The sequence below is a fragment of the Mastomys coucha genome, unplaced genomic scaffold (genome assembly GCF_008632895.1).
Source record: "Mastomys coucha isolate ucsf_1 unplaced genomic scaffold, UCSF_Mcou_1 pScaffold22, whole genome shotgun sequence".
NCBI classification, from domain to species: Eukaryota; Metazoa; Chordata; class Mammalia; order Rodentia; family Muridae; genus Mastomys; species Mastomys coucha.
Window position 1 is genome coordinate 244594536 of NW_022196905.1, and position 23416 is coordinate 244617951.

At 46.5% G+C, this 23416-nt stretch overlaps 1 protein-coding gene across 2 annotated transcripts in view; it reads left to right on the forward strand.

Moving 5' to 3' along the window:
• The first annotated feature begins 1811 nt into the window (after window positions 1-1811).
• The window catches only part of Cdh3 (cadherin 3), a 49079-nt gene continuing 27474 nt past the window's right edge, over window positions 1812-23416 (forward strand). For both annotated transcript variants that reach the window (XM_031341303.1, XM_031341304.1), the window contains exons 1-2: window positions 1812-2253; window positions 2468-2585. In XM_031341303.1, the coding sequence (XP_031197163.1) occupies window positions 2206-2253; window positions 2468-2585 (166 nt within the window). In that variant the 5' untranslated portion in view covers window positions 1812-2205. The remainder of the gene's footprint in view (window positions 2254-2467; window positions 2586-23416) is intronic.

Consider the following 23416-nt stretch of genomic DNA (forward strand, 5'->3'; position numbering starts at 1 on the left):
AGCTAGACGAGAAGGCAGAGGGGAGAAGAGGCATCATCCTGGGGTTCTCTGGAGAGCAATGGAATATGAGGCACACTTGGAGAATAAGGTGGGGAAAAATACAATGGTTCAGAAAGCTCATCTCATCCAGGGCTGAGGTTGCATTGCAGAGAGGTGGGGGGAGAGCTGCTTTTACAGGGAAAGGGCACATGGAGAGGGGTAGTTGGAGCCTGTGCCTGCCCAGGGACCTGTGTGCCTCCTGTGTACCTAAGGAGGACAGTCACTCTTGTCCAATATAGTTGAAGGAGCAAGACAGAGGAACACAATCTAGCTCATCAGCAGAGCCATCTCCAAGGGACAAGCACCATACAGCAGCTAGTTTTTATATTATGTACAGTATTTCAGGGCAATAAAATCAACATCTAAAATTGCCATTAGTGGGACTGAGGTTGTAGTTCGGCTGATAGACTGTCTAGCATGCATGAAACCCAGGGTTCAATTTCTATCAACCACCTGAACCAGGCATGGGGGAGGCAAGTCTTGGTACTAGGTACAGATTTTTTTTAAAGATCTGTTTATTTATTTTATGTATATGAATACACTGTAGTTGTCTTCAGACACACCAGAAGGGACCATCAAATCATATGGAAGATGATTGTGAGCCACCATGTGGCTGCTGGGAATTGAACTTAGCACCTTTGGAAGAGCACTCAGTGTTCTTAACCACTGAGTCATTTCTCCAGGCCTAGGTACAAGATCTTAGTACTAGGAAGGTAGAAGCAGGAGAATCCGAAGTTCAAGGCCATCCCCAGGTGCATATTGAGTTTAAGGCCAGCATGAGATACATTACACTTTTTAAAAAAATCATCATTATAAAGCTGGTCATTGTGGGTCATTGTCTTTAATCCCAGCAGTTCAGAGGCAGAGACGGAAGGGAAGGTTTGCAATGAATTCAAGACCAGCCTGAGACTACCACAAGCCTCAAAACAAAAGAAAACAAAACACAAAAACAAACAAACAATCGGGCAAAGGAGATGACTTAGCAGGTAAAGTACAATCCTGAAGACATGAGTTCAATCCCAGAACCCATTTAAAGCTAGAAGGCAGACGGTCTGTGGAGGTGCATTCCTTTAATCCCAGCACTTGGGAGGCAGAGGCAGGCAGATTTCTGAGTTCCAGGCCAGCCTGGTCTACAGAGTGAGTTCCAGGACAGCCAGGACTATACAGAGGAACCCTGTCTCAAAAAACCAAAAAAAAAAAAAAAAAAAAAAAAAAAAAAGCTAGAAGGCGAGAAACAACTCCACAAAGTTGTCCTCTGACCACCATATGTGTGCAGTGGGCCATTCACACATATAATAATAATAATAAATAAGGCAAAACCCGCCATAGTTTGCATTTAATATAAAATTAAGGAAACATTTATATTGTGGGTGCCAGAAATAATGAGGCTAATAACAAATAACTTGTTCCCTACCTCAAGCCCTTCGAAGTTACTATGACTTCCAAACTCTGGGGCTTTCTGTACTAGCTTCCTTCCATTTGTTCAGCTGCAAACGGAAGTAACTATTCTCTCAAACGTATATCAGATCGCTTACCGCGGTCCTTTGAGACCTCGATGCCACTTTTAAAACCCCAGTGCTCTGCACCTCCCGCGCCGCTAGTGTGGGAGGTGGAGAAAGTGGCAGAGGGCAGACCCTGCTGTAGCTGGTGTAAAGACACACCCTGCCTCCATCAAAGCTTTGAACACACGCCTCCGGCAGCATGAATGGGGAGCCTCTTTTTTTTTTTTTTTTTTTTTTTGTGGAGTTTCAGATGCGTCTCCGCTTTTTTTCCGTTGTAGCTGCCAGCAATGGAATATTGTCTTCTCGTGCTGCAGAGGCTGAGGTGGAGTGGACTGGGGGTTTTGTTTTGTTAGATTATTTTCCATCGAAGCCAGAAACTGCGAGAGCCACGGGATACCTTTCAGAAGTAGTTTCAGAAGAGCAAGGGGGATGGAGGAGAGGACCAGGGAGGAACATTAGGGGCTTAGAGAGTGCCTTTGGCAGGCTGGCCTCGACCCCACCTGCGAGGGGGCGGGATCTTGTGACGTTGGACCAATCAGCAGCTACCTGAGCGCACCTGGCCTCCTCCCGCGGGCTCTAGCGAGCCGCGGAGCTCAAAGCTGCACCCGGAGCTCAGAGGAGCGCTTCCCCACCGTCGCGGCAGCCTTCTCAACTCTCTTCAGTCATGGAGCTCCTTAGTGGGCCGCTCACCTTCCTGCTCCTCCTATTTCAGGTACCACAGTGTTTTGCCATGGTCCTAACCCGGATTGCTCCCTGGAGGGCGGGTGGGGTTCTCACGCTGCGGGCGTCGGGGGAATCTCAGGGCTGGGCTCCGTGGGACCAAGGTTGTCCCAGAGGACCACCGTGGACTCCCAAGGATGGGTGTACAGAACCAGGCACGCCTGTGACTCAGCCTCCTCGTTAACCCTTCTGCCCTCAAAATTCAGGTTTGCTGGCTACGCAGAGTGGTCTCCGAGCCCTACCGGGCAGGCTTCGTCGGGGAGGCTGGAGTGACCTTGGAGGTGGGAGGAACTGGCCTGGGGCCGAGCCAAGCGCTGGGCAAAGGTAAGACCCCTCCCGGATCCAGCCGGGATGGAGCTACGGTACGGAAGACCGCACGTGGTTCACTTTACTGTGGTGCATCGGAGGGTTGTCTAGACCAGAGCTGGGACGTCTGGAGCCACCTCACATCCCAGGGAGGCTCAGAAAGTGGCTCCCGTGCTGAGCTGGGCGCGAGACGGCTGGGCAACGGTGCGCCTACTAAGGTCCAGCTCCTCTGCGCCTCGCTGCTGCTGCTGCTGCTGCTGCTGCTGCTGCTGCTGCTGCTGCTGCTGCTGCTGCTGTTGCTTGTCTTGACTTCTCAGTGCCTCGCGGCTGAACCCCTCACCCAGCCCCGACGTGGAAAACTCTCCCGCCCCGCCACAGCAGAGGAATGCGCAGTGCATATTCCTCCAGCAGCTCCCGCGCAGGTGTGGGGATGAACCGTGCCCGGAGCAGCCCCCTTCGTCCCTTCTCTGGCCCCCTTTGTGAACCGTGCTTTGTGTCTCCGTCAGACAGACCGGGTCTGTTTCTCTTCTCCAGGCTGCCCTCCCCGCCCCCCTTCTTCCCGGGCAGCTGGAATGCACTCTTAACCCTGCCATTCCCGGAGGGCCTGCGCCCCTGCTGCCTGCTGCGAATGTCCTGACACACCTGGGAGGAGGGCATCACGCGCGGGGGACACTAGGTCCCTCACTCCAAGCGTCTTGGTACTAGGACGTTAGATCACTTGAGTCCCGGGGCGGTGGCGTGGGGGGAACAGGGGAGGGCAATCTGTGTCCCAAGCCGGCAAGTGAGTGAGGGATCAAAGCTCATTTTGATCTTTCTGTAGTGATTTTCTCCACTCAAGTTCAAAAACTTGAAAGTGAAGGGTCATTTCGGTGCTGAGAACCAGAGTGTCAGGAGACTCGGGCGTCTATCAGCTGGTTGGCGGGCTCTTGACGGGAGAGGACAGTGGGATTTTCTCGGTAGTTTAAACCCAAGTTGTTAAATCAGGAGTAAATCGGGATCCTTGAGTAAAGTTCCAGAGACCTTGGGAGGGGATCTCTAGTTTCAGCTGACTTCCAAAAAACATTTGCCACCTTGCATTTTCTAGTGCTTCTCACCCCAGGTACACATGTCCACAGCTTGAATATGGGAGTGTCCACGCTGAGAGGCAGAATGACTCTTCTTTGTTTCTCCAAAAGAAGAGTGGGACCCTTGTGTCTGTAGAACGCTTTAAAAAAAAAAAAAAAAAAAAAAAGACTTTTCTCAAATAACTCTGCAGATTGACAAAACAATTAACACCCAGACTAGGCTAGGTTCCTTAAAGGCTTGGCTGTAGGGAGCGGGAGCCCACGCATTAAGAGGCCATGCCTCATAAACTTTAAATTCTTGCACATGGGTTTATTACTGGCGGGCTAACAAACTGCAACTGAGCCAACCTGTAAAAAATGTTAACTTGGCCAGGGCCCCAGATCCAATCTGGCTCCCTGAGGAAGCTCTATGGCTGACCAGATCTCTGCCAAATCCACCTCCCTGCCCCGCCCCCCCCCCACATCCACATCCTCTGCTGTATTCAGAAAGCAGGTATGGCTTTGAGTTGTGAGTGTCTTATCTTCCTTACTGAAGTAAAAAGTATCAGATTAGCCATCGCCTCACTCGGTCTGAGGTTGCTGCTGATCAGGGTTTCGATTACGAGGTTGAGTTGGCCTGAGCTTCCTGGTGACATCACGAATTTTAAAACTCTTTTTTTTTCCTAAGGAAAATTATGCTTTCTCCGATGTCTGGTTTATGATCATGAAAATGGTAGGCTTTTGCCAAGAATGTACCTGGTTAATAAAACAGAGTGGGCTAATGCGCTTGGCACACCGTGACTTTCCCTACAAATACTACTGACTCTCGGGGCAGGCTTCCCTGGAAATGGGAAGTCACTTTGGTCTTAAGTGAAAGCAAGCTTCCGGCACACTTAGTGCTAGTAAGTTGAGACTTTCCAAGCTAGATGGTGTGCTTATAGTCCCAGCTGCTTCAGAGACTGAGACGGAATCTCTTGGCCTCAGGAACTCAGTCCAACATAGAGGCTATAGCTCTTTTTTTTTTTTTTTTTGGTTTTTCGAGTCAGGGTTTCTCTGTGTAGTCCTGGCTGTCCTGGAACTCACTCTGTAGACCAGGCTGGCCTCGAACTCAGAAATCTGCCTGCCTCTGCCTCCCAAGTGCTGGGATTAAAGGCGTGCGCTGCTGCCGCCGCCGCCACCACCGCCACCACCCGGCCCCTAGCTCTTTTTTTAAAAAAAAAATTTCTTAGTTTGGTGTGGTGATGCATGCCTTTAATCCCATCAGGAGGCATAGGCAGATGGTCTCCTAGGCCAGCCTGGGCAACATAGTGAGGCCCTTTATCAAAAAAGAAAATGAACAAAAACACTCAACAACAATTTTTATTATTTGTGGCCAGAGTGCATTCAGAAGTCTATTTTCTCTTCCCTCTGTGGTTTCCTGATATTGAACTCAAGGTTTCAGGCTTGCTCAGCAAGCTCTTTCACCCAGTGAGCCCATGTGTATATGGGGGTGGGGGGGGGGTGTTAGTTTGTAAGTCTGATACTGAAGGTAATAGAGATTGTAAGCCTCCTGATGTGAGTGCTGGGAACTAAACCTAGGTCCTCTGCAAGAGCCACTAGCACTCTTAAACACTGAGCCATCTCTCCAGCCCAAGAAGTGGTTTCTTAAAAAGATATAAATGCAGCTGTGGCTACAGCTCAGTGACAGAATAAGACCTTGGGTTTGACACTTAGCACTTTAAAGCTAAACTTTATAAACTTCAATAAGTGAAACTTCCCCAACAACAACAAAAATATACAGGTCTCATTCCCCCGTATTTTTCTTCATGGGCTTCAGCTGCTGCTATCTTTCTACTTCGCTGCCTCCATCCTAACTCCCCATTCTTGAAACATCAGTGTCCCTGGAGACAGGGTTGAAAGGCTTATTTATCTTGCAGGTACATAAAAACTTCCAAGTTTGGCCAAACAAACAACACTTTCCATATTACAAACCTCCCTCTTTGCCCCTGGGTTATGAATATTACAAGCGGCTATGAAGTTAAGCTCAAAGAAATGATCTGGTATAATTAACGCCTTGTTTGTGTGTGTATGCCTTTCTCTTCAAAGCCCTTCTACAACTCTGAGCATGCTCTACCCTCTTAACATTCCCTTGAAGCCAGTAAGGTGAATATTAAATACTTTGAGGTCTTAATCTCAGAGGTGGAACTTGAGAAACCCCATAGCCAAACCCTGCCAGCAGTTTTAAAGATGGAGAGACAAAGGCTCAGCTTCCTGGTTTTAATTTGTTCAACAGTTCATAAACATCTCTGAGGCTCCTAGACAGAACTTTTACTTCCTGGTGCTTGCCCAACGCCCAGTAAGTCCATTGGAAGAAATCAAGACTCCCTTGTGAAGGTCAGCCTATTTTTTTACTCCTACCCCCAACCCCTTTTTTAAAGATTAGGGTCTCATTATGTAGTCCTGGCTAGCCTGGAACTATGTAGATCAGGTTGGCCTTGAACTCACAAGAGATCTGCCTGCCTCTGCCTCCTGAGCACTGTGAAAAAAGGCAAGGATCACTATGCCCAGATAATCAGATGTTTTCATTATAGTTTTTTTTTCAAAAACATTTCTCCACAGGGGGACACAACACAGCCTCTAAGGGTTCTAATATTAGGGGTTTTACTAGAGAAGTTAATTTTGAAGGAAGGAGAACAGAACTGTTCCCCTATTCTGGCCCCTCCCATGGGGGGATCCCTAGCCCTTCCAGTGCGATCTGAGTGCATAAACAAAGAAGTGGTCAGTGGGAACTTGTGAGTATGAGTAGAGTTATTAGAAGTGATAGACCACAGCCACCTTACCTGTAACCCTGGCCCTTTCCCAAATAGTAAGACACAGAGACTTACTGTATTTATTAAAGCTTTGAGCACTATAGCTGGGCAGATTCTCAGCTATTCTAACCCGACAATGCTGGCCTGGCCAATGTCTCGCCAGTCACTGTCCATCTTAGTCTTGTCCAGGCACCTGCATCTTCATCGTGTTGGGCTGGACTTTGCCTTGGCTTCCCATCTGAGGCCCTCTCTTTCTGCCCAGGAGTCCCACCTTAACTCTCCAGCCCAGTTATTGCCTGTTCAGCTCTCTAATTGACCAGTCAGAAGGTGATGGAGAACAATGTTTACAAAACAATGAGGCAGGAGATGCTTAACAATACCCAGACCCAGTCTGTAATCAGGTCTCTGCCTTCCAGGGGCTCAGAAATCAGCATTTGAATAAAACAGAGGCAGTCCTTACCCACTGTGCAAAAAAAGGTTATCCCTATACTTACCCATCACTCACTCAATTGAGAGAAGCTGCTTCAAGACAGTAGTCAAAGACACTCAGGATTCAACTGACTCCTTCACTCTATCAGCCAAATCTTACCTTTCGGTAAGTTTGAAAGCTAGTGAACTTGACTGAGCCTGACTTAGTTTCAAGATGGTTGTGTTTAGCTCAGCTTTCGGTATAAAAACCACCCTTAGTTTGGTGTTGCTTCCTTCTTTCAGTAAATGTGTAATTGATATCTGCATATTTCAGGGGCACCTAAAGCAGTGACCTAAACAAAGTCCCCTCCCCACTTTGGGGAAGCTTACAGTCCTGGTGCGAGCTGTATTTTAATCCTTTGCAAAGCAGGTGCTAGTAGTACCTTCCTCTTCAAAGTAAAATGGAGTCAAAGTAAAATGCAGTCAGCAGTAAGTCCAGGATGTAGAACCTGGTTGGCTGCCTCCATAGCCCAAGGGGGTTGAGTCTATAGTGCCCCATAAATCTGCCTCAGAGGAATGAATGGTAAGGAACTGGGGTTTGGAGCCCAGCCAGCTGCCTTCCTCCCGGCAGAGGGGAGGGCTGGTTGCTGAAGTCTCTGCTCTATATCACCACCCATTGTGTCTGGGGAGCCGGTCTCAAACCTCTCGTCACCTTGTCTCATAACTCTCTGTTCCTAGGTTACCAGGAATGGGTGTTCTTACCTCTCGGCTGCATCAGGAAGGCTCTGAGGATGGACAGGGAATAACTAGGGCCAGAGGCTAAAGGGTTTTTTTTTTAGAACATTTGAAGGATGGTGGGATAGGAAAGGAGAGGACCTCCCCTGCCAGGATCAGTGAGGCATCTGTCCAGAGACTTGCTGTTGAAGAATAACGTAATGTTGAAGAATAATATCATGTTGGGGTCTGGCAAGATGGCAGCATGTTAAGGCCCTTGTCACTGAGCCCTGGGACCCACCTGGTAGAAGGAGATAACCATTCCTGCAGGTTGTCCTCTGACCTCCAACACGCACACCAGGTCACATGCCTTTCCCTCCTCCCTCACCACAATTAACTAAATAAATATAATTTTAAGAAAAGAATGAACGATGTTGGGAAAAGTACCAGAGTGGCTAGCTTATTGACACATCGCCAGCTTAAGATGCAGGGTACCAGCACACAGACCACTGACGACACCAATGACTTAGGTGCCACTTGCCTCCCAGCACCCTTCTCTCAAGATAACTACTGTTTTGGCTTCTGATACTGTAGACTACTTTAACTACATTAGAATTTTATATGTGAATCATAGTGAGGTATATGTTCCTGGTCCTGTAACCCCAGTAGTTGGGAACTAAGGGATCTCTAAGACCTTGTCTCAGAAGACAAATGGGTTCAGCAGATAAAGACACTGCCAAGCCAGAGTTCAGTCCCTGGAACCCACATGGTAGAAAGTGAGGATTGACCCTGTAAGTTGTCGCCTGACCTCTTGAATGTATGTGCATATTCTGTAGTGCTCACACGCACGTAAACTAAATAAATAAAAATGTGATAAGAAACAAACAGGGACATTCATATAAACTGGGAACGGTAATACATGAGCTCTCATTCCTGCACAGAAGGCAAAGGCAGGAGGATCTTGAGTTCCAGGCCAGCATGAGCTACACAGTAAAATCTTGTGTTAAAGAAAAAAGATATACCAGACGTTCGGATATGAGCCTATGGGAGCCATTCTCATTGAAACCACCACAAAGTGTCACAGAGCCTGTGGCTTTCTAGGCGAAGATTTTTTTATCCTGGCCAGCGTAGGCAGGCAGCAGTTTTCTCCTTTTGCCTCATGGTCAAGTTGAGTTCCTCCCTCACATAAGTGTCTGAGATCTAAAGCCAAGTCGAAATGGCCATTCAGCTCACAAATGCCTGGGCCTGTTCTTGGTGTGAGATATTCAGAGGTAAGCAAGACTTTACCTCATGGCTTCTTGTGAGCTCCAGAGCTAGACTAGCACACAGGTCAATCACCAGGCAAATACAATTGCTAGTCCTCAGTTCAACACCCACCCCCCACGACGCCCCACCCCGCTTTAGGCAGGCTCTCACCATGTAGTCGAGGCTAGCCTCAGAGTCATGATTCTCTTTCCTTTGCCTCTTTAGTGCTGTGAATACAGGTATGTGCTGGGTACCATTCTAGGTGCTGGGGATACATTAGTGAACAAATGTAGGAAAGCCCCAAGCGTTGTAGGCTACTTTGAAAAGTGGAGAGGCAGGCAGAATTATTGAAGTGAGTAGGAGTTGAGACTGAGCTTACAAGGAAATACCATAGGAAGTGATGTCTTAGCTGGAGGCTGAGAAACAGCTATAGTGCTGGACATGAAGGGTGGCAGGAGATGTTCCTGCAGGTGAACATGTGGGTTCTAGGGTTTTAAATACATTCCATATGGCTGGGCCATAGAGTGTAAGTCAGGGAGAGCAATTGAGAGCTATTTAAAAGTGTCTAAGCGAAGACAGCAAGATAATGTTAGGGAAGGGCAGGCCGGATGCTTGGGCATCGTCATAGCCTCATGGAAGCCCTCCTCTGAGCCAAGGCGCTGACCTCTCCATGCCACCACCCCCTCCTCCGTGGCTCTCCTCAGACCAGAAGATATGTCTCCTATTGATCCTTACCCTTCACTTCATTGATTTGGGCAGAGGAACTGGCAAGAAAAGGTTTAAAAGCTATCTGTCGAAATGATGTCTCTTATTTTTTATGACGTTTATTTATTATTATTATTATGACATTTTATTTATTTGTTGTGTATTCCTGTGTGTACATAGATGCATGAGTGGTGGTCAGAGAGCAGCTTGCAAGAGTTAGTTCTCTCCTTCCGCCGTGTGAGATCTGGGGATCAAACTTGGTTAGTCAGGCTTGGTGGCAAGCACCTTTATCCACCGACTCAGCTCGCCAGCCTGAGTCCATTTTTTTAAGAGCTTACTGCATTCCAGAACCACACTTTTTACTTGATGTAATAAGCCCCTTTAATCCTCCAAAAGCCTCACAGGCGGGTGGAATTGGCCCCATTTAGCTGCAAAATCTACATTAGTAATTTTGTAATTTGCCCAGTGTCATCTACTAGAAAGTTGTGGAATCCAGCTTTGAACCTCCCTAAGTATACAGTACTAACCATGTGGGGATCCAAGAAGTTGAGGGAAAGCAATTGCAAAGTCCACTGGCCCCAGAGAAGCTACTGGAAGATTGGAAATAGTTAACTTCTGACTCGAGAGCCTTGAATTCCTGTTCCCTCCCCTGGCTTCTGTTAATCACCAGGAACTGGAGTGGTGGGGGTGAACACTTGTATCCAACAGCTCTGGCTTCTCCTTGGGATGGGGGGTGGAGTTCAGATACCAGGCCTGACCCGGCTTAGACTGACATTCTTAGCCGACACTGCTACTGGCTATTTATCTTCTGCCTCTCCTCAACCCTCACCTCCCACCCCTGGCCCTGGATAGTGGAGCTTGAAAGACCCCAACCCCCTCTTGTCTCCCCCACTACCCAATTCCAAACCAGAAGCATCAATATCAGTGGTCTAGAAACCGCATAGGCTACCCAGGCTACAGGCTGCAACTACCCTGGTCCTGCTGAGCTGCTCAGAAGTACCTCATCCTAGGAAAGCCAGCCCTGTGAACAACTTCCTTTCCCTTCGACTGGTTCTTTGACTTCACCGCTTTGGCTTCATCACTGACTAGCCCCAGAGGAGAAGGCTCGGAGCCACACAGCCAGTTAGTTAGTTGGTGGGGCAACCTCTTTCAATGAGGCAATGTTGTGGGCTGCTTCCCCTCAGGACTTGAATGGAGAACTCTTCATATAACCCCAGGCCTTCCGCCCCTCCTCCCCACCCCCTCCCTGACCCCTTAACCTAAGGATCCCATCTTTGCCCATTTGAGAGTGCTTCAGGGCCAGGCGTTGGGGTCCTGCTTCTTGGAAGGTGGAGATAGGAGAACAGAGGGAGCCTGAAAGCTGGGCATGATGGTGCATGCCTATAATTCTAGTACTCAGTTGAGGCAGGAAGACTGTGGAGTGAGGCAGCCTGCTCTACATGCCACGACTTTGTTCAATAAATACATAGAGACTGCCTAAGGGAACTGGAGGCATAGCTAGATCACTGGTAGAAGACATGATTAGCAAGTCTTCAATTCCCTAGAATTATGTGTAAAGGGGCACAGGTACATATTTCTAAAAAGATTCTCTTAACTCTTGAGACAGAGTATTGCTATGTAACCCAGGCTAGCCTGGAACCGGAGACCTTCCTGCCTGCCTCAGCCTCCTAGGTGGCATATACTACTGAGCCCGGCTTCCTTTCTCAGATTTGAGGACTATATCCCCTCTCCTGGTCTATCTTCTGTTGTAGCACATGCATGCATGTGTGCCATACCAGGCTCTTGGAGGTCAGAAGGCAGCTTGCAGGAGTTTGTTCTCTCCTTCCACCATGTGGGTCCTGAGCATCTAACTCAAGCTGTCAGGCTTGGAGGCAGGCTCGCTGACCTTGGTAATTTTTTTTTTTTTTTTTTTTTTTTTTTTTTTTTTTTTTTTGGTATAGAATAGAGTTTATTCAGGGCATGGGGAGGGGAGTTAAGAGGATAGTAGAGGCAGAGAAAGGCAGAGAGAGGGAGAGAGTAGAGAAGTAGAGGCTGGCCATGACCACATAGAGAGAGGGGGGGATAGGGAAGAGCCCAAGAGGGCAAGAGAGAAGCAAGCAGGAGTAAGAGCGACCTTGGTCATTTTATAGGGAAATAAGACCTCCCATCTAAACTGAAAATGTAGCACAGGTCTAAGCCCAGAGCTTGGAAGCTGAGGTGAGAACCATGAATTAATATCAACCTGGTTGTATGGCAAGATCATGTGCCCCACCCCCAAATTCCTTTAGACTCTTGTTAAACTGGCCATAAGGGATAGACATACTAGATACTGAGCACTTAAAGAAAAGGGGAACTTTCTATCTCTGTGCTCACCCCAAACTGTGTGACCTGGGGCAAGTTCCTCCAAGTCCTGGCTTCAGACCTGGAGGCTCAGAATGCCTCCCATGTCCTAAGGTTCTGAGGAGATAAGACTCTGTTTAGACAATTAGACAGTTGGAGGGTCTGCTAAAGGTACCGTGCCCCTTGGCACTTCTTGGGTGTCCTGCTTCAGTCTGGCTGCTGGCTGAGCTACCTTCATGGGGCAAGCCCTATCTTGTTCCTTCGGGCTTGAGGTAAATAGATGCTTGTGGGATTCCTTCGTACAAGCCAGAACAGGACATCAGGCCCACACCCTGCTCTCTCCCTGTGCAGTCCCTTGGCCCAGGTTCCCAGCTAACTCCTAACCACCCCCCCCTTTTTTTTTCTTGTTTCTTTTTTATGGTCTTTAGCCCATTCCAGAATTTTCTTACATTTTCCTCCAGCTTGGACTTAGTCCCATGCCAGTAATTTGCAAGTTTGGCTGATAATCAAAATTCTCTGGGGAGTCTTTATCTGTAAATCACCCTGCCCCCATATATGTTATTTTATATCATTTATATAGGGCTGAGTGGTTGTTTTAAGATTTATTTTATTTATAATTCAGTATGTATTTGTGTCTGTATGTGGGTATGTGCATGAATGTGTGGGCGCTCACAGAGGCCAGAGCCTTTACATCCTGTGGCTCACTGTTGAGTTAGGGACAGTTGGGAGTCACCTGGTATGGGTGCTGGGGCTGGGAACTAAACTCAGATCTTCTGTAAAGCAGCGTGTGCTCGTTACTGCTATCATCTTCCCAGACCCTGGGGTTTTTAATTAAACAATGTGCATATGCTCCCCATAGATGCAAACATTTTTACAGTAAAATAGGTGGCACTTCCTCTGTGACAAGGATGGCTCTAAATACTTGATATGTACCATTAGCTCATTAAACTCTCAGTGTTTGAGGGAGGTACCATCACTCTGTGTTGGAACTAAAGTTAGTTAAGTAACTCCCCAGGCCACACTGATTTCAGCAGACACAGAGTTTAAACTTAGCAGCTTGATTACCTGTCAGTAGCAGCAAATCATAAATACATACAGGATAATTTTCTTTCTGGGATACTATTCGCTATGGGCCAACACAATTAGTGGCTTAATCTATTCCTATTTTGTAGATCTTTTTCATTTTTAAAAAGCCATTTCTTTATTTGTGTGTGTGTACAACTTGGCAGACTTGGGGTTTTTGAAATCTTTCTGCAATGTGGGCACCAGGCATTGAACTTAGGTCCTTAGTCTTGGCAGCAAGCTCATTTACTGGCTAAGCTATCTCCATGGCCCTGAGTGTAGATCTTTTTCCGTACAAAGACATGAGCACACATACGGGAATTTTAAACAACTGGACTGTGTCACGCCTACATGTTACTGTACAGCTTGCTTTGTTAGCTTAGAGAAGCAGGCACCTTTCCAGATTGTGAAATGCACATCTATCATGATTTTAACCACTCTGGAGTCTTCCAGTGGTGGACAGGACATGATTTATTTGAGCCAGCTCTCTGTTTTTATCTTTTACAGATGTGGTGGTGGAAAGGAGTTAGCACCAAAATTGTGAAGTGTTTGGATTTTTAGAAATCTATCAGGAATCGCCTTATTAGGAAAGACAGGCGGACGGCCGAAAGATGATGACAGGAACTTTGCATCTTAACCCCGTGCAGACGAACTGAGCTTTTTATGGCCAGACTCTGCTGCAAGCCCAAGATAAGGCGTCTGCACTTTTTAAAAATCATTAGTTCTCACAGTAACATTTTTTTTTTCTTATGGTTCAGTGAGTGTTTCAAAAGCATTCAAAATCACCAAAAATCAAGACGGTATAAAGCTGTATGACAGAGAAGTAAATTGCCAGATGTATTCATGCCGGCATTATTTCCCAAGACTGCCCAGAGCTCGGAAGTGTGGTTCCAACAGAACAAGAAAGAAAACACATTTCCCCCTTTACGTTTTTCTTTAGACTTCACATTCTGTTAGCAGGCCCTTTGCCCAGTAAAAGTTGATTTCCATTTTTAAAGCAGACATTCACTTCTGATCTTATTTTTCCCTTGAAAGAGATTTATAAATCCTGCCTTAATCCGAGATAGTGCTGTGGTAGACAGTTCTGCGCAGAACACAGTCGCACTGATGTAAAAGGTGCATTCCAGAAAGCCTCAGATAATTCATAACGCCCAGGATTTGAGACAGGTTTCCATAGAGAACTGTGTGTGTGGCTCAGGGCAGCTGGAGCTTTACAGTCCCACAGTCTTTGCAGTTTGGCAACTGTGTGACTTTCTTTATGTGAGTACACTGTTGCCGTCTTCAGACACACCAGAAGAAGGCATCTGGTCCCATTACAGGAGGTTGTCAGCCACCATGTGGTTGCTGGGAATTGAACTCAGAACCTCTAGAAGAGTAGTCAGTGCTCTTACCCGCTGAGCCATCTCTCCAACACTCTACATTTTTTTTTTTAAATACAAAAAAATTTGGGCCAGGCAGTGGTGGCCTTTAATCCCAGCACTTGGGAGGCAGAGGCAGGTGGATTTCTGAGTTCGAGGCCAGCCTGGTCTACAGAGAGAGTTCCAGGACAGCCAGGGCTACACAGAGAAACCCTGTCTCAACAAAACAAAACAAAACAAAAAATTGGGATTTGTGGGGTCTTTTTTCTTTTTAAGATTTATTTATTTATTCTGTGTGTTGTTTTGTCTGCATGCATGTAAGTACACCATGTACTTGCCCAGGAAAGTCAAAAGAGCAGATCAGATCCCTGGGAGCTAGAGTTACCCACCTTTGTCACAGACCTTTATGAACCACTGTGTGGGTGCTGGGAACCGAACCCAGATCCTCTGCAAGAGTAGCCTGGACTTTTCACCTCTGAGCTCTCGTGCTAGCTCTCTAGTACAAGGAATTTGTGTCTTTAAACTTTGCATACAAAGGGGGACTTTGTGGAGTCATTTCAAATTTCTGTAGTTGAAGTTTCCATAAAGTTCATCAACAGTGTTAGGTATGGCGGGCTTGGGCTGGGGTTCCAGGGTCACTGGACTGGATTGAACCTGTTTGTTTCCTATTGCCTGTGGCCCTTTGGTCAGATGCTTTTTTTTTTAATTTATTATTTATTTCTTTATTATATCTAAGTACACTGTAGCTGCCTTCAGACACACTAGAAGAGGGTGTCAGATCTCATTACAGATGGTTGTGAGCCACCATGTGGTTGCTGGGATTTGAACTCGGGACGTTCAGAAGAACAGTCGGTGCTCTTAACCACTGAACCATCTCTCCAGCTCCCCAGACTCTTTAATCACTGCACCTTAGTTTCTCATTTATGAAATAAAAACATTGGGGACTAGAGAGATGATTCAGCAGTTAGATCTCTGTTCTTGTCTGTTTTTGTCTTTTGTTTTTCGAGTGTAGCCCTGGCTGTCCTGGAACTCACTCTGTAGACCAGGCTGGCCTTGAGCTCAGAAATCCACCTGCCTCTTCCTCCCAAGTGCTGGGATGAAAGGCGTGCACCACCACTGCCTGGCTAGAGCTCTGTTCTTGCAGAAGACCCTGGTTTATTTTCCGATACCCACCTGATGGGGTTCACAACCATTCTTAACTGTAGTTCCAGGAGATACAGTGCCTCTTCTGATTTCCATGGGCACCAGGCACAGATGTGGTGCATAGATATGCACACCGGCAAAACAGTCATACACATAAAATACATCTAAAAAAAAATTCACATGCATTTTTAAAGTAGAGATAATAGCTGAGCAATGAGAAATAGAGGAGGGAGGATCCAGAGTTCAGGGGAAACCTTGGATACATAAGGAATTTGAGTGTAGCCTGGGCTACACAGAATACTGTCTCAAAAAATAGCAATTAGCTGGATGTGGTGATACCCTGGGGAGGCAGAAGCAGACAGATATCTTAAGAGTTCAAGGCCAGCCTGGTCTACATAGTTCAGGATAGCCAGAGCTACATAATGAGACCTTGTCTTGAAGACAAGCAATAATAATAATTAGTTAGGCATGATGCATGTTTGTTGATGATGTTGTTGTTGTTTAAAGAAAAAGTCTCGGGCTAGTGAGGTGGCTCAGTGGGGAAGAGCACTGACTGCTCTTCGGAAGGTCATGAGTTCAAATCCCAGCAACCACATGGTGGCTCACAACCACCCGTAATGAGATCTGACGCCCTCTTCTGGTGCGTCTGAAGACAGCTACAGTGTACTTACATATAATAAATAAATCTTTAAAAAAAAAAAAAAGAAAAAGAAAAAAGAAAAAGTCTCATTGTGTAGGCTACCTGGCCTGGAACTCACAGAGATCCACCTGCTTCTACCTCTAGAGTGCTGGGATTAAAGGTGTGCACCACCACATCAAGCCTTCACTCTTGCCTTTAATTCTACTATTTGGGATGCAGAAACAGGTGGATCTCCATGAGTTCAAACCCACACTGGTCTAATAACAAGTTCCAGGCTAGCCAGGGCTAAATAGTAAAAACCTGTATTAGAAAAAAGATGATGATGATGATGATGAAGTAAATTGTACTACAGTGAGGGACTTAAATAAGTGTATGTAAAACCACAAACACACAAACCTACCAATAGGAGGTGGCACATGCCTTTAATCTGAGCACCGAGAAGATGAAGTTCTGGGGATTGTGAATTTAAGGCCAGCCTTGATTACTTAGTGACATCTTGCTTCAGAGAGGGGAGAAGGAAAAAGAAGAGTTGGAAAAGGAGGGGAGACAATGTGACTAGAAAGTGGAGGTAAGGATTATCAATCAATGATTTTGAGAGGTGGTGTTTGTTTTAAAGGTTACTTTTTTTAATGTATATACATGTTGTGTGACAACACTTTTCCCGAGGAGACAAAGCATATTTCCCTCCTCACCCCAGATAGGGAACCCACAACAGACCAAAGTGCAGACACTACCAGAGTCCACCTTGGTGAACCAGTGAGGTTTATTGTGGTTCTAAAAGTCAGGGTTTGCCTACAGGAGCAGAAATGACTCAAAGACACTTGCACCACCAAAGCCCACCCCAGCATGTATGACAGCTCACAAAGCTGGGAACTGGAGCTGTGGACAGCTCAACAGGTTAGAGGGTGTCCTTTCCAAGGGACTCCGGACTAAACCGCTTCCTGGCAGCTGGGCTTTTTCTTTTCCCCTCACTCTGGCAGGGAGGGGCCTAGCGAATCTGGTCAGTTTCAGGTACTTCCTGAAGGTGTCTTGAGTTGTTTACCTTCCTGCTCAAGGAGCTCCCCTGCAGGATGGAATGTTTTGATGGAGGAGGCTGCTACACAATGGTGTGCCGACATGAGTTCATGTGCACCACATGCATGCAAGTGCAGAAGCCTTCACAAGATGAGCACTCAGAAGCTGACTCAGTAGAGTTGTCCTGAGGTCAGCAGCAGAAGATGTGTTTGTTCATTTCCAGGGTTTTATTTGTTTGTATTTTGTTTTATATTTTAGTGTGTTATTGTTGTTAGCCTGGAACTTACTATGAAGGCTGCCTTTGAACTCACAGAGATCTACCTGCCTCTGCCTCCTTAGTGCTAAGATAAAGGATATGCATATCTTTAAAATATGGGTGTTTTTAAAAGTTTACTGATGGTTTTTTATCAGCTGTGTTTGTGACACTTGCTCTGGACATTCGGGTGATTGTGATGACGCTGAGCATATCAAAAGGAACAGACTGAAATACAAAAATAAGAGAGCAGCATCTTGTCCCTGGTACTCGGCAGTAGAACAGAAGTTTAAGGACGTCCTTGGTTATATACTGAGTTCAGTTGTATACTCTGGTATACAAGAGACTCTGGCTCAAAAAAAAAATTGCCATTTTAAAAATGATATTTTGGAGCTCATAAGATGGCTCAGAAAATACAGGTGCTTGCTCTGCAAACCTGGAGACCTCAGTTTAGCCTCCTGGACACACAGGAAGGTAGAGAGAACTGTCACCACAAATCTGGCTTGCTGTCATACATTCCCTCCCCTGTGCACTCACGTCATGCCCGGACACACAACCATAAATTTCCAAATTTTAATAATTTTCTTTGTACTCCCTCTGTAGCAATTGCCACTCTTTAACACTTTATATTTCTATTCTGAAAGACTTACCTGCTTGTCTTTTTTTGTGTTTTATTACAAAGACAGGGTTTTTACACTATAGTTCAAGCTGGCTTTGAACCCACTATGTTTCCCCTGTTGGTCTTGAACTTGTACAATCCTCCTGTCTTGGTTTTTCCATTCCTAAGATTTCAGGATGGTACCACCACACCTTTTTTTTTTTTTTTTTTTTTTTAAGCAGATCTCCCAGCTTCATCTCCTTTCTATCCAAGTGACTCGCATCAGTCAGTGCCCAAAGCCAGCTTTCCCAGTTTCTCCTCTGGGATATGGTAGCTGGGAAGGGGCTCCAGACTGAGGGCCTCAGATTGCATCGAGCTCTCTGCAAGATCAGGTCCTCTGTCAATCCTGCAGAAATGAGGGTGATCTGCGACCTAAGCTCACTCCCGGAGGTCATACATCCTGCGGTAGCTTTATATATACCCTGCGGGAGTTTATAAAGCTACTACTGGTGGAGGGCATGACTTTCATGTTCCAACACACTGCAGACCCCTTAAACAATCATAAGACAGTGCCAGGGTCTCATGCTGGACTTCCACCTTGTCCACTATAGAAGCCCTGGAGACTGAAGTGTGCGAGAGACTAACTTCTGTGAAGCTAGTGTGGGTATGGACCTCCCAGCATGCCCTGGGGCAGCTTTTGAGCCAATCAGAAGCACTGGGAATCCCAGCCTGCATATCAGAGGTACAGTCCCAGCATGCTTTTCAGCCCTGCAGCCTCTCCCCATTAGTCTGCTCAATTCTAGTCTTGCTCATCATTTTTTCCCTCTCCTCTTGCCATAGCCGTCGGTGTTAGTATATATAAGAACGTGCCACCACAGCCAGCCATCTTGGTATCCCTTTGTTTGGAAGATATCTGATGGTTAGGGTTCAAAGCTCGGAAGCCTTATTGGTTGCGGGGGCTCAGCTCCCTCTCTCCTGATTCGTGCCTCGTGAAACTATTAATATTGTATAATTGTTGGATGAGTACTATAAATGGCTCTTTGTGACCTTTCCTCTGCTTTGTAGAGCACTGGTTTCCTTTGGGGGTTTCTTTTATAGTATTTGAGGCTGTAGTGTTAGACATTTGAGTGCCTGTAATACAGCCTAATTAAGCATTCATTGAAAGGTTATTGAGTCCTTCATTTTCCTTCTATTTAAGCAAGCAGACTTGAGGATCCTAGCCGATCTGGTTTTTACCATACCTGGGGATAATTTCTGGCCTCATACCAGGGCTAGAAAGGGCTTATTTGTGGATCCCTAAGTGAGAGAACAGAACTAGTTTCCATTGTTGATTGTCCCAGCAGTGTGCAGCAGCGCCTGGCCCCCCAGTAGTAGTCCACAGCACTTGGCCTTTAATTAGCCTTTCTCAGTGGTTTTTTTTTTTTTTTCTTCTGCATGCAGCTTTACTTAGGAAAGTCCCAGAATCTTTCTGGTCAGTTCCACGTGCTTTTCCTCATACTGTCTTATCCTACCTATCATTCAGATGCTTGTTCGCTTTATAAGGGACATCCAAGACAAACTAGAACGGAAACTTTGAGGTCATTCTCTCCTGGCACTCTCTTGGATGCCCTGTGGCCACACCTTGATCAAACAGGTACTAGTCAGTTACCCGACATCAGCAGGTAAAGTGGCCAGGCCTGCTCATTCAGGGTCTTTGGTCCTCAGAGAGATCAGTCGTTCTGTTTTGCCAGAACATTTAACAGAATTGGACATTGGAACTATGTGGCACCATATGATGTGATGAAGGTCAAATCCTCCCTTTTTAAGGGTGTTTCCCTCTGGGTTGGGAGGGAGGGGTCTGGGCATTTCTGACCTAAGGAAAAACAGATGTCCCCAGCACAGTATCCACCAGTTTGCATAAATCTGTTTAAGAAATTTCCTTTCTTCCCCAGCTCTAGTACCCCAGAGGCTGGATTCTTCTTGCCCAAGTTTTATAGTGGTATCCATTTTAAGATCTGAGACCAGCCTCCACAGAATGACTTTTAAAGAGGAGTTTTGAACCTAAGCCAGGAACTCCAGGTTCCATTGAGTGTCTCCTATCTAGGGCAAAAATACGGGACTCCTACCTTTTTGATTATGCTTGTTACGTTACTTTCTATTGAAACAATCTTAACTGAAAGCCGTCCGTTTTTCCTGGGTCCAGCAGGCAGATCTTCTTCCTTCTTCAGGGGACTCAGGTTCAAGTGTATTTCCTTCTGTGGGGAAAGGGGCTATAGCAGTCAAGTGCCTGAGGCCTGGGGCTGGATGGAAGTCAGAACCCTGTTGAGGCCTTTGTTTCCCAGTTTTCAAGTTTGAACTGTTGCATCATGAGCTCGCCGGAGCTCATCCGCTCACCTCAGAAAAGATAGTGACACAAGCCCATTCATGCCCCCATGAGTTAGCTAAGATGCATGGCCTGGCAACCCCACCACCGCCTGAAACAGGCATCTTTCATTGAGGGAGGTGAGGCCCAGGCAAGATGAGTGTTAGAGAGACCTGGTTTGGGATCAGCTTCACCCTGAGACCCTGGCACAAAGCCACTGGTTCCAGGAAGCATCTACAAGGAAGCTGTTGTGATCTGCCCCAGGACTTAACCTGTCAGCACTTTCTCTGTGACGCCTAACTTACAAAGAAAGTGACTCATGTTCTCACAGAAGCCCCAGCCAATTTCCCTAGAAAGGTCAGTGCTTCTGTGAAATGTCCAGCCTCTGCCTCCCCCAGTGAGCCACAGAGACCCCAACAAGCAGATGTTTCCAGAGGCGGACTGAGCCAGTTTTCCTCTATGTTCTTGGGCACTGGGCATCTATCTGTACTTCATTCTTCAGGTAAATCCCAGTTGCAGGTTGGGAGGTGGTTTAGAAACAACCAGCTGTGGAGAGGGTGAGAACCGGAGAGATGGTGCAGAGGTTATGAGCACTGGCTGTTCTTCAGAGAACTGAGGTTCCGTTCTGGACACCTATGTGACGCTCACAACTGTAGGTAACTGCGGTTTCAGGGTATCTTGTGCCCTCTTTGGGCATGTGCAGGTACTACATGCACTTGTACACACATTCTTTTTTCAAAAATTAAAAAAAAAAAGCAAAAAAACAAAACAACAAAACAGCTGGGTACGGTTGCACACATCTCTTATCCTAGTACATGGCAGACTGAGGCAGGGAAATGACAAGTTTAAGGCCAGCTAAGCTTACGTAGTGAGTTCAAGGGCAGCCTGAGCTGCATGCGTAGCAAACCTTATCTCAAAAAATAGAAAAAGAGGGGTCCAGGGAGATGGCTCGATGGGTAAGGCGTGCTTGTGTGTGCCTATAACCCAGCCAGCATTGAGGGTAGAGGCTGGCTGATCCTGAGGGCTTGCTATCCAGGCAGCCCAGCCAAACTGGAGTGGAATGGGGCACTTCCCGTTCAGGAAGAGATTTTGTTGTTGTTGTTGTTGTTTGTTTTTGTTTTTTGTTTTGTTTTTTGTTGTTGTTTTTTGTTTCTTGTTTTTGTTTTTTGTTTTGGCAATAAGGTAGAGAGAAATAGAGAAGACACCTGATTTCTGATCTGGCCTCCACCTACACATTCGCATGTATGCACCACATGACACCCATATATGCAACCCATGAGTTGGGGGATGGAATCTAGGACTTGATATAGACACCTCTGTATGTATTGTGCATACATAGATTGATGGTATTTCTATCAAGGCATACCTTGGACCAAGCCCATATCATGTTCCCACTTTTCAGATGAGTGGACAGAACTTGCACATGCTCACGACATCTGCCTAAGCATACAGTTGATAATTAAGTAGATTTCAGCCCAAGTCTTCTGGACCTCTGTGGAGCTATGGAGCTTTCTCTCTGATGTTGTTTCCTTGGGTGGGAGGGGGGGCGGCGACGGTTCAAGACACCTCCCTCCCTACACCCCTTAAAGCCTCTTGTACACTGGAAACTGTAATACCTACTTTGTGGGCGATAGCCCTTCCCCGGGACTGGGGAGGGAAATACTTAAAACTGAGCGTCTCAAGCAGAGTGGGTGTTTGAAGCATGTCCTTGCCTGCCTGGATTCCTGCCCCTTGGTTGTGTTCTGCTTCCTGTTGAATATGAGTTGGAGCTGATGTGCCAGAAATACGCGGTCTGCGGGGGAGGCTGAGACATCCATAATCTGTGACTGCTGGCTGCTTGATTGTTGTCTCAGAGGCACTGTCCCCTCTGAGACCAGATGGATGGTTTAAGATACTGAGATGCTAACCTCTAGCACCATGCACCGGTGGGGAAATGAAGGAGGCAGGGCAGCAGGGTGAGCTGTACACTCCTTGAGGGTAGAGTTTGTAGATAATAGGAAGAGGGTTTTCTGAGTTAGTGGCTCCTGCTGGATAAGGCAGATTTTAGAGTTTGGGGGTGGGGCTTAAGGCTTCTGAGTACGGGCGGAGTCATTCATCCCCTGCTGGGTAACTGGAAGATAGAACAGGATGGAACTGCTGGAGAGACCTGCTGTAGAGAATGAAAAGGAGTCGCTGGCACACCTGCGATAGCTGGAGGCTGTCTCTCCGTTTAGGAACAGGGACAGGAAAAGTGACTTTGACGTTTTGATGTTTGTTGTTGTTTTGAGATAGGATCGTTCATAGCCAAGGTCGGCTTCACGCGCTAGCCAGCAAAGACACGGATTCTTGTGCTTCCTCCTCCCACGTGCTGGGGTTACAAGCCTATGATGTGGTGCCTGGCATGTTTTAAGTGTTTCGAACAACTGATAGTCAGTGTCATGGAAATCCAGAAGGGTCCATGACAAAGTGTCTTTTTTTTTTTTTTTCCGAGACAGGGTTTCTCTGTGTAGCGCTGGCTGTCCTGGAACTCACTCTGTAGACCAGGCTGGCCTCGAACTCAGAAATCCGCCTGCCTCTGCCTCCCAAGTGCTGGGATTAAAGGTGTGCGCCACCACTGCCTGGTGACAAAGTGTCTTATCTTTGTCCCAGCTGCAGAATCTCTTCCCAGAAGCCTATTTTTTTCTTTTTCTTTCCTTTTTTTCCTTTTTTGTTTTTTCAAGACAGGGTTTCTCTGTATAGCAGAAGCCTATTTTTATTAATTGCTTTTCAGAGATGGGTTTTTTTTTCCCAATTTTCTGGGTTTTTTTTTTTTTTCATTTTATTTAGCATGGTGGGTGTCCACAGAGGCCAAAAGTGGGCATCAGGTGTCTTGGAGCTGGAGTTACAGGTGTTTTGTGAGCCACATGACATTAGGTACTGGCATCTGAACTCCATTCCTGTGACCGATCAGGAAGTGCTCATAACCACTGAGACATTTCTCCAGCCCTCAAAGACAGTACAGATATGGACCAGGGGTGAAGTTCAGTGACAGAATTTTTGCCTAGCATATATGAGTTCTGGTCAATCTCCATTACTACCAAAAAAAAAAAACCAGTTAAATAACAAAGTACAAATGTGAACATATTAACAGGGAACTACAATGCTCTCTGCCTTTAAAATGTTGTTAACAATGTGTCCTAGCTTCTTCTCATATAGCTTACAGAATGAGAACATCGTCACTGATAGGTTGTTTCTTTTT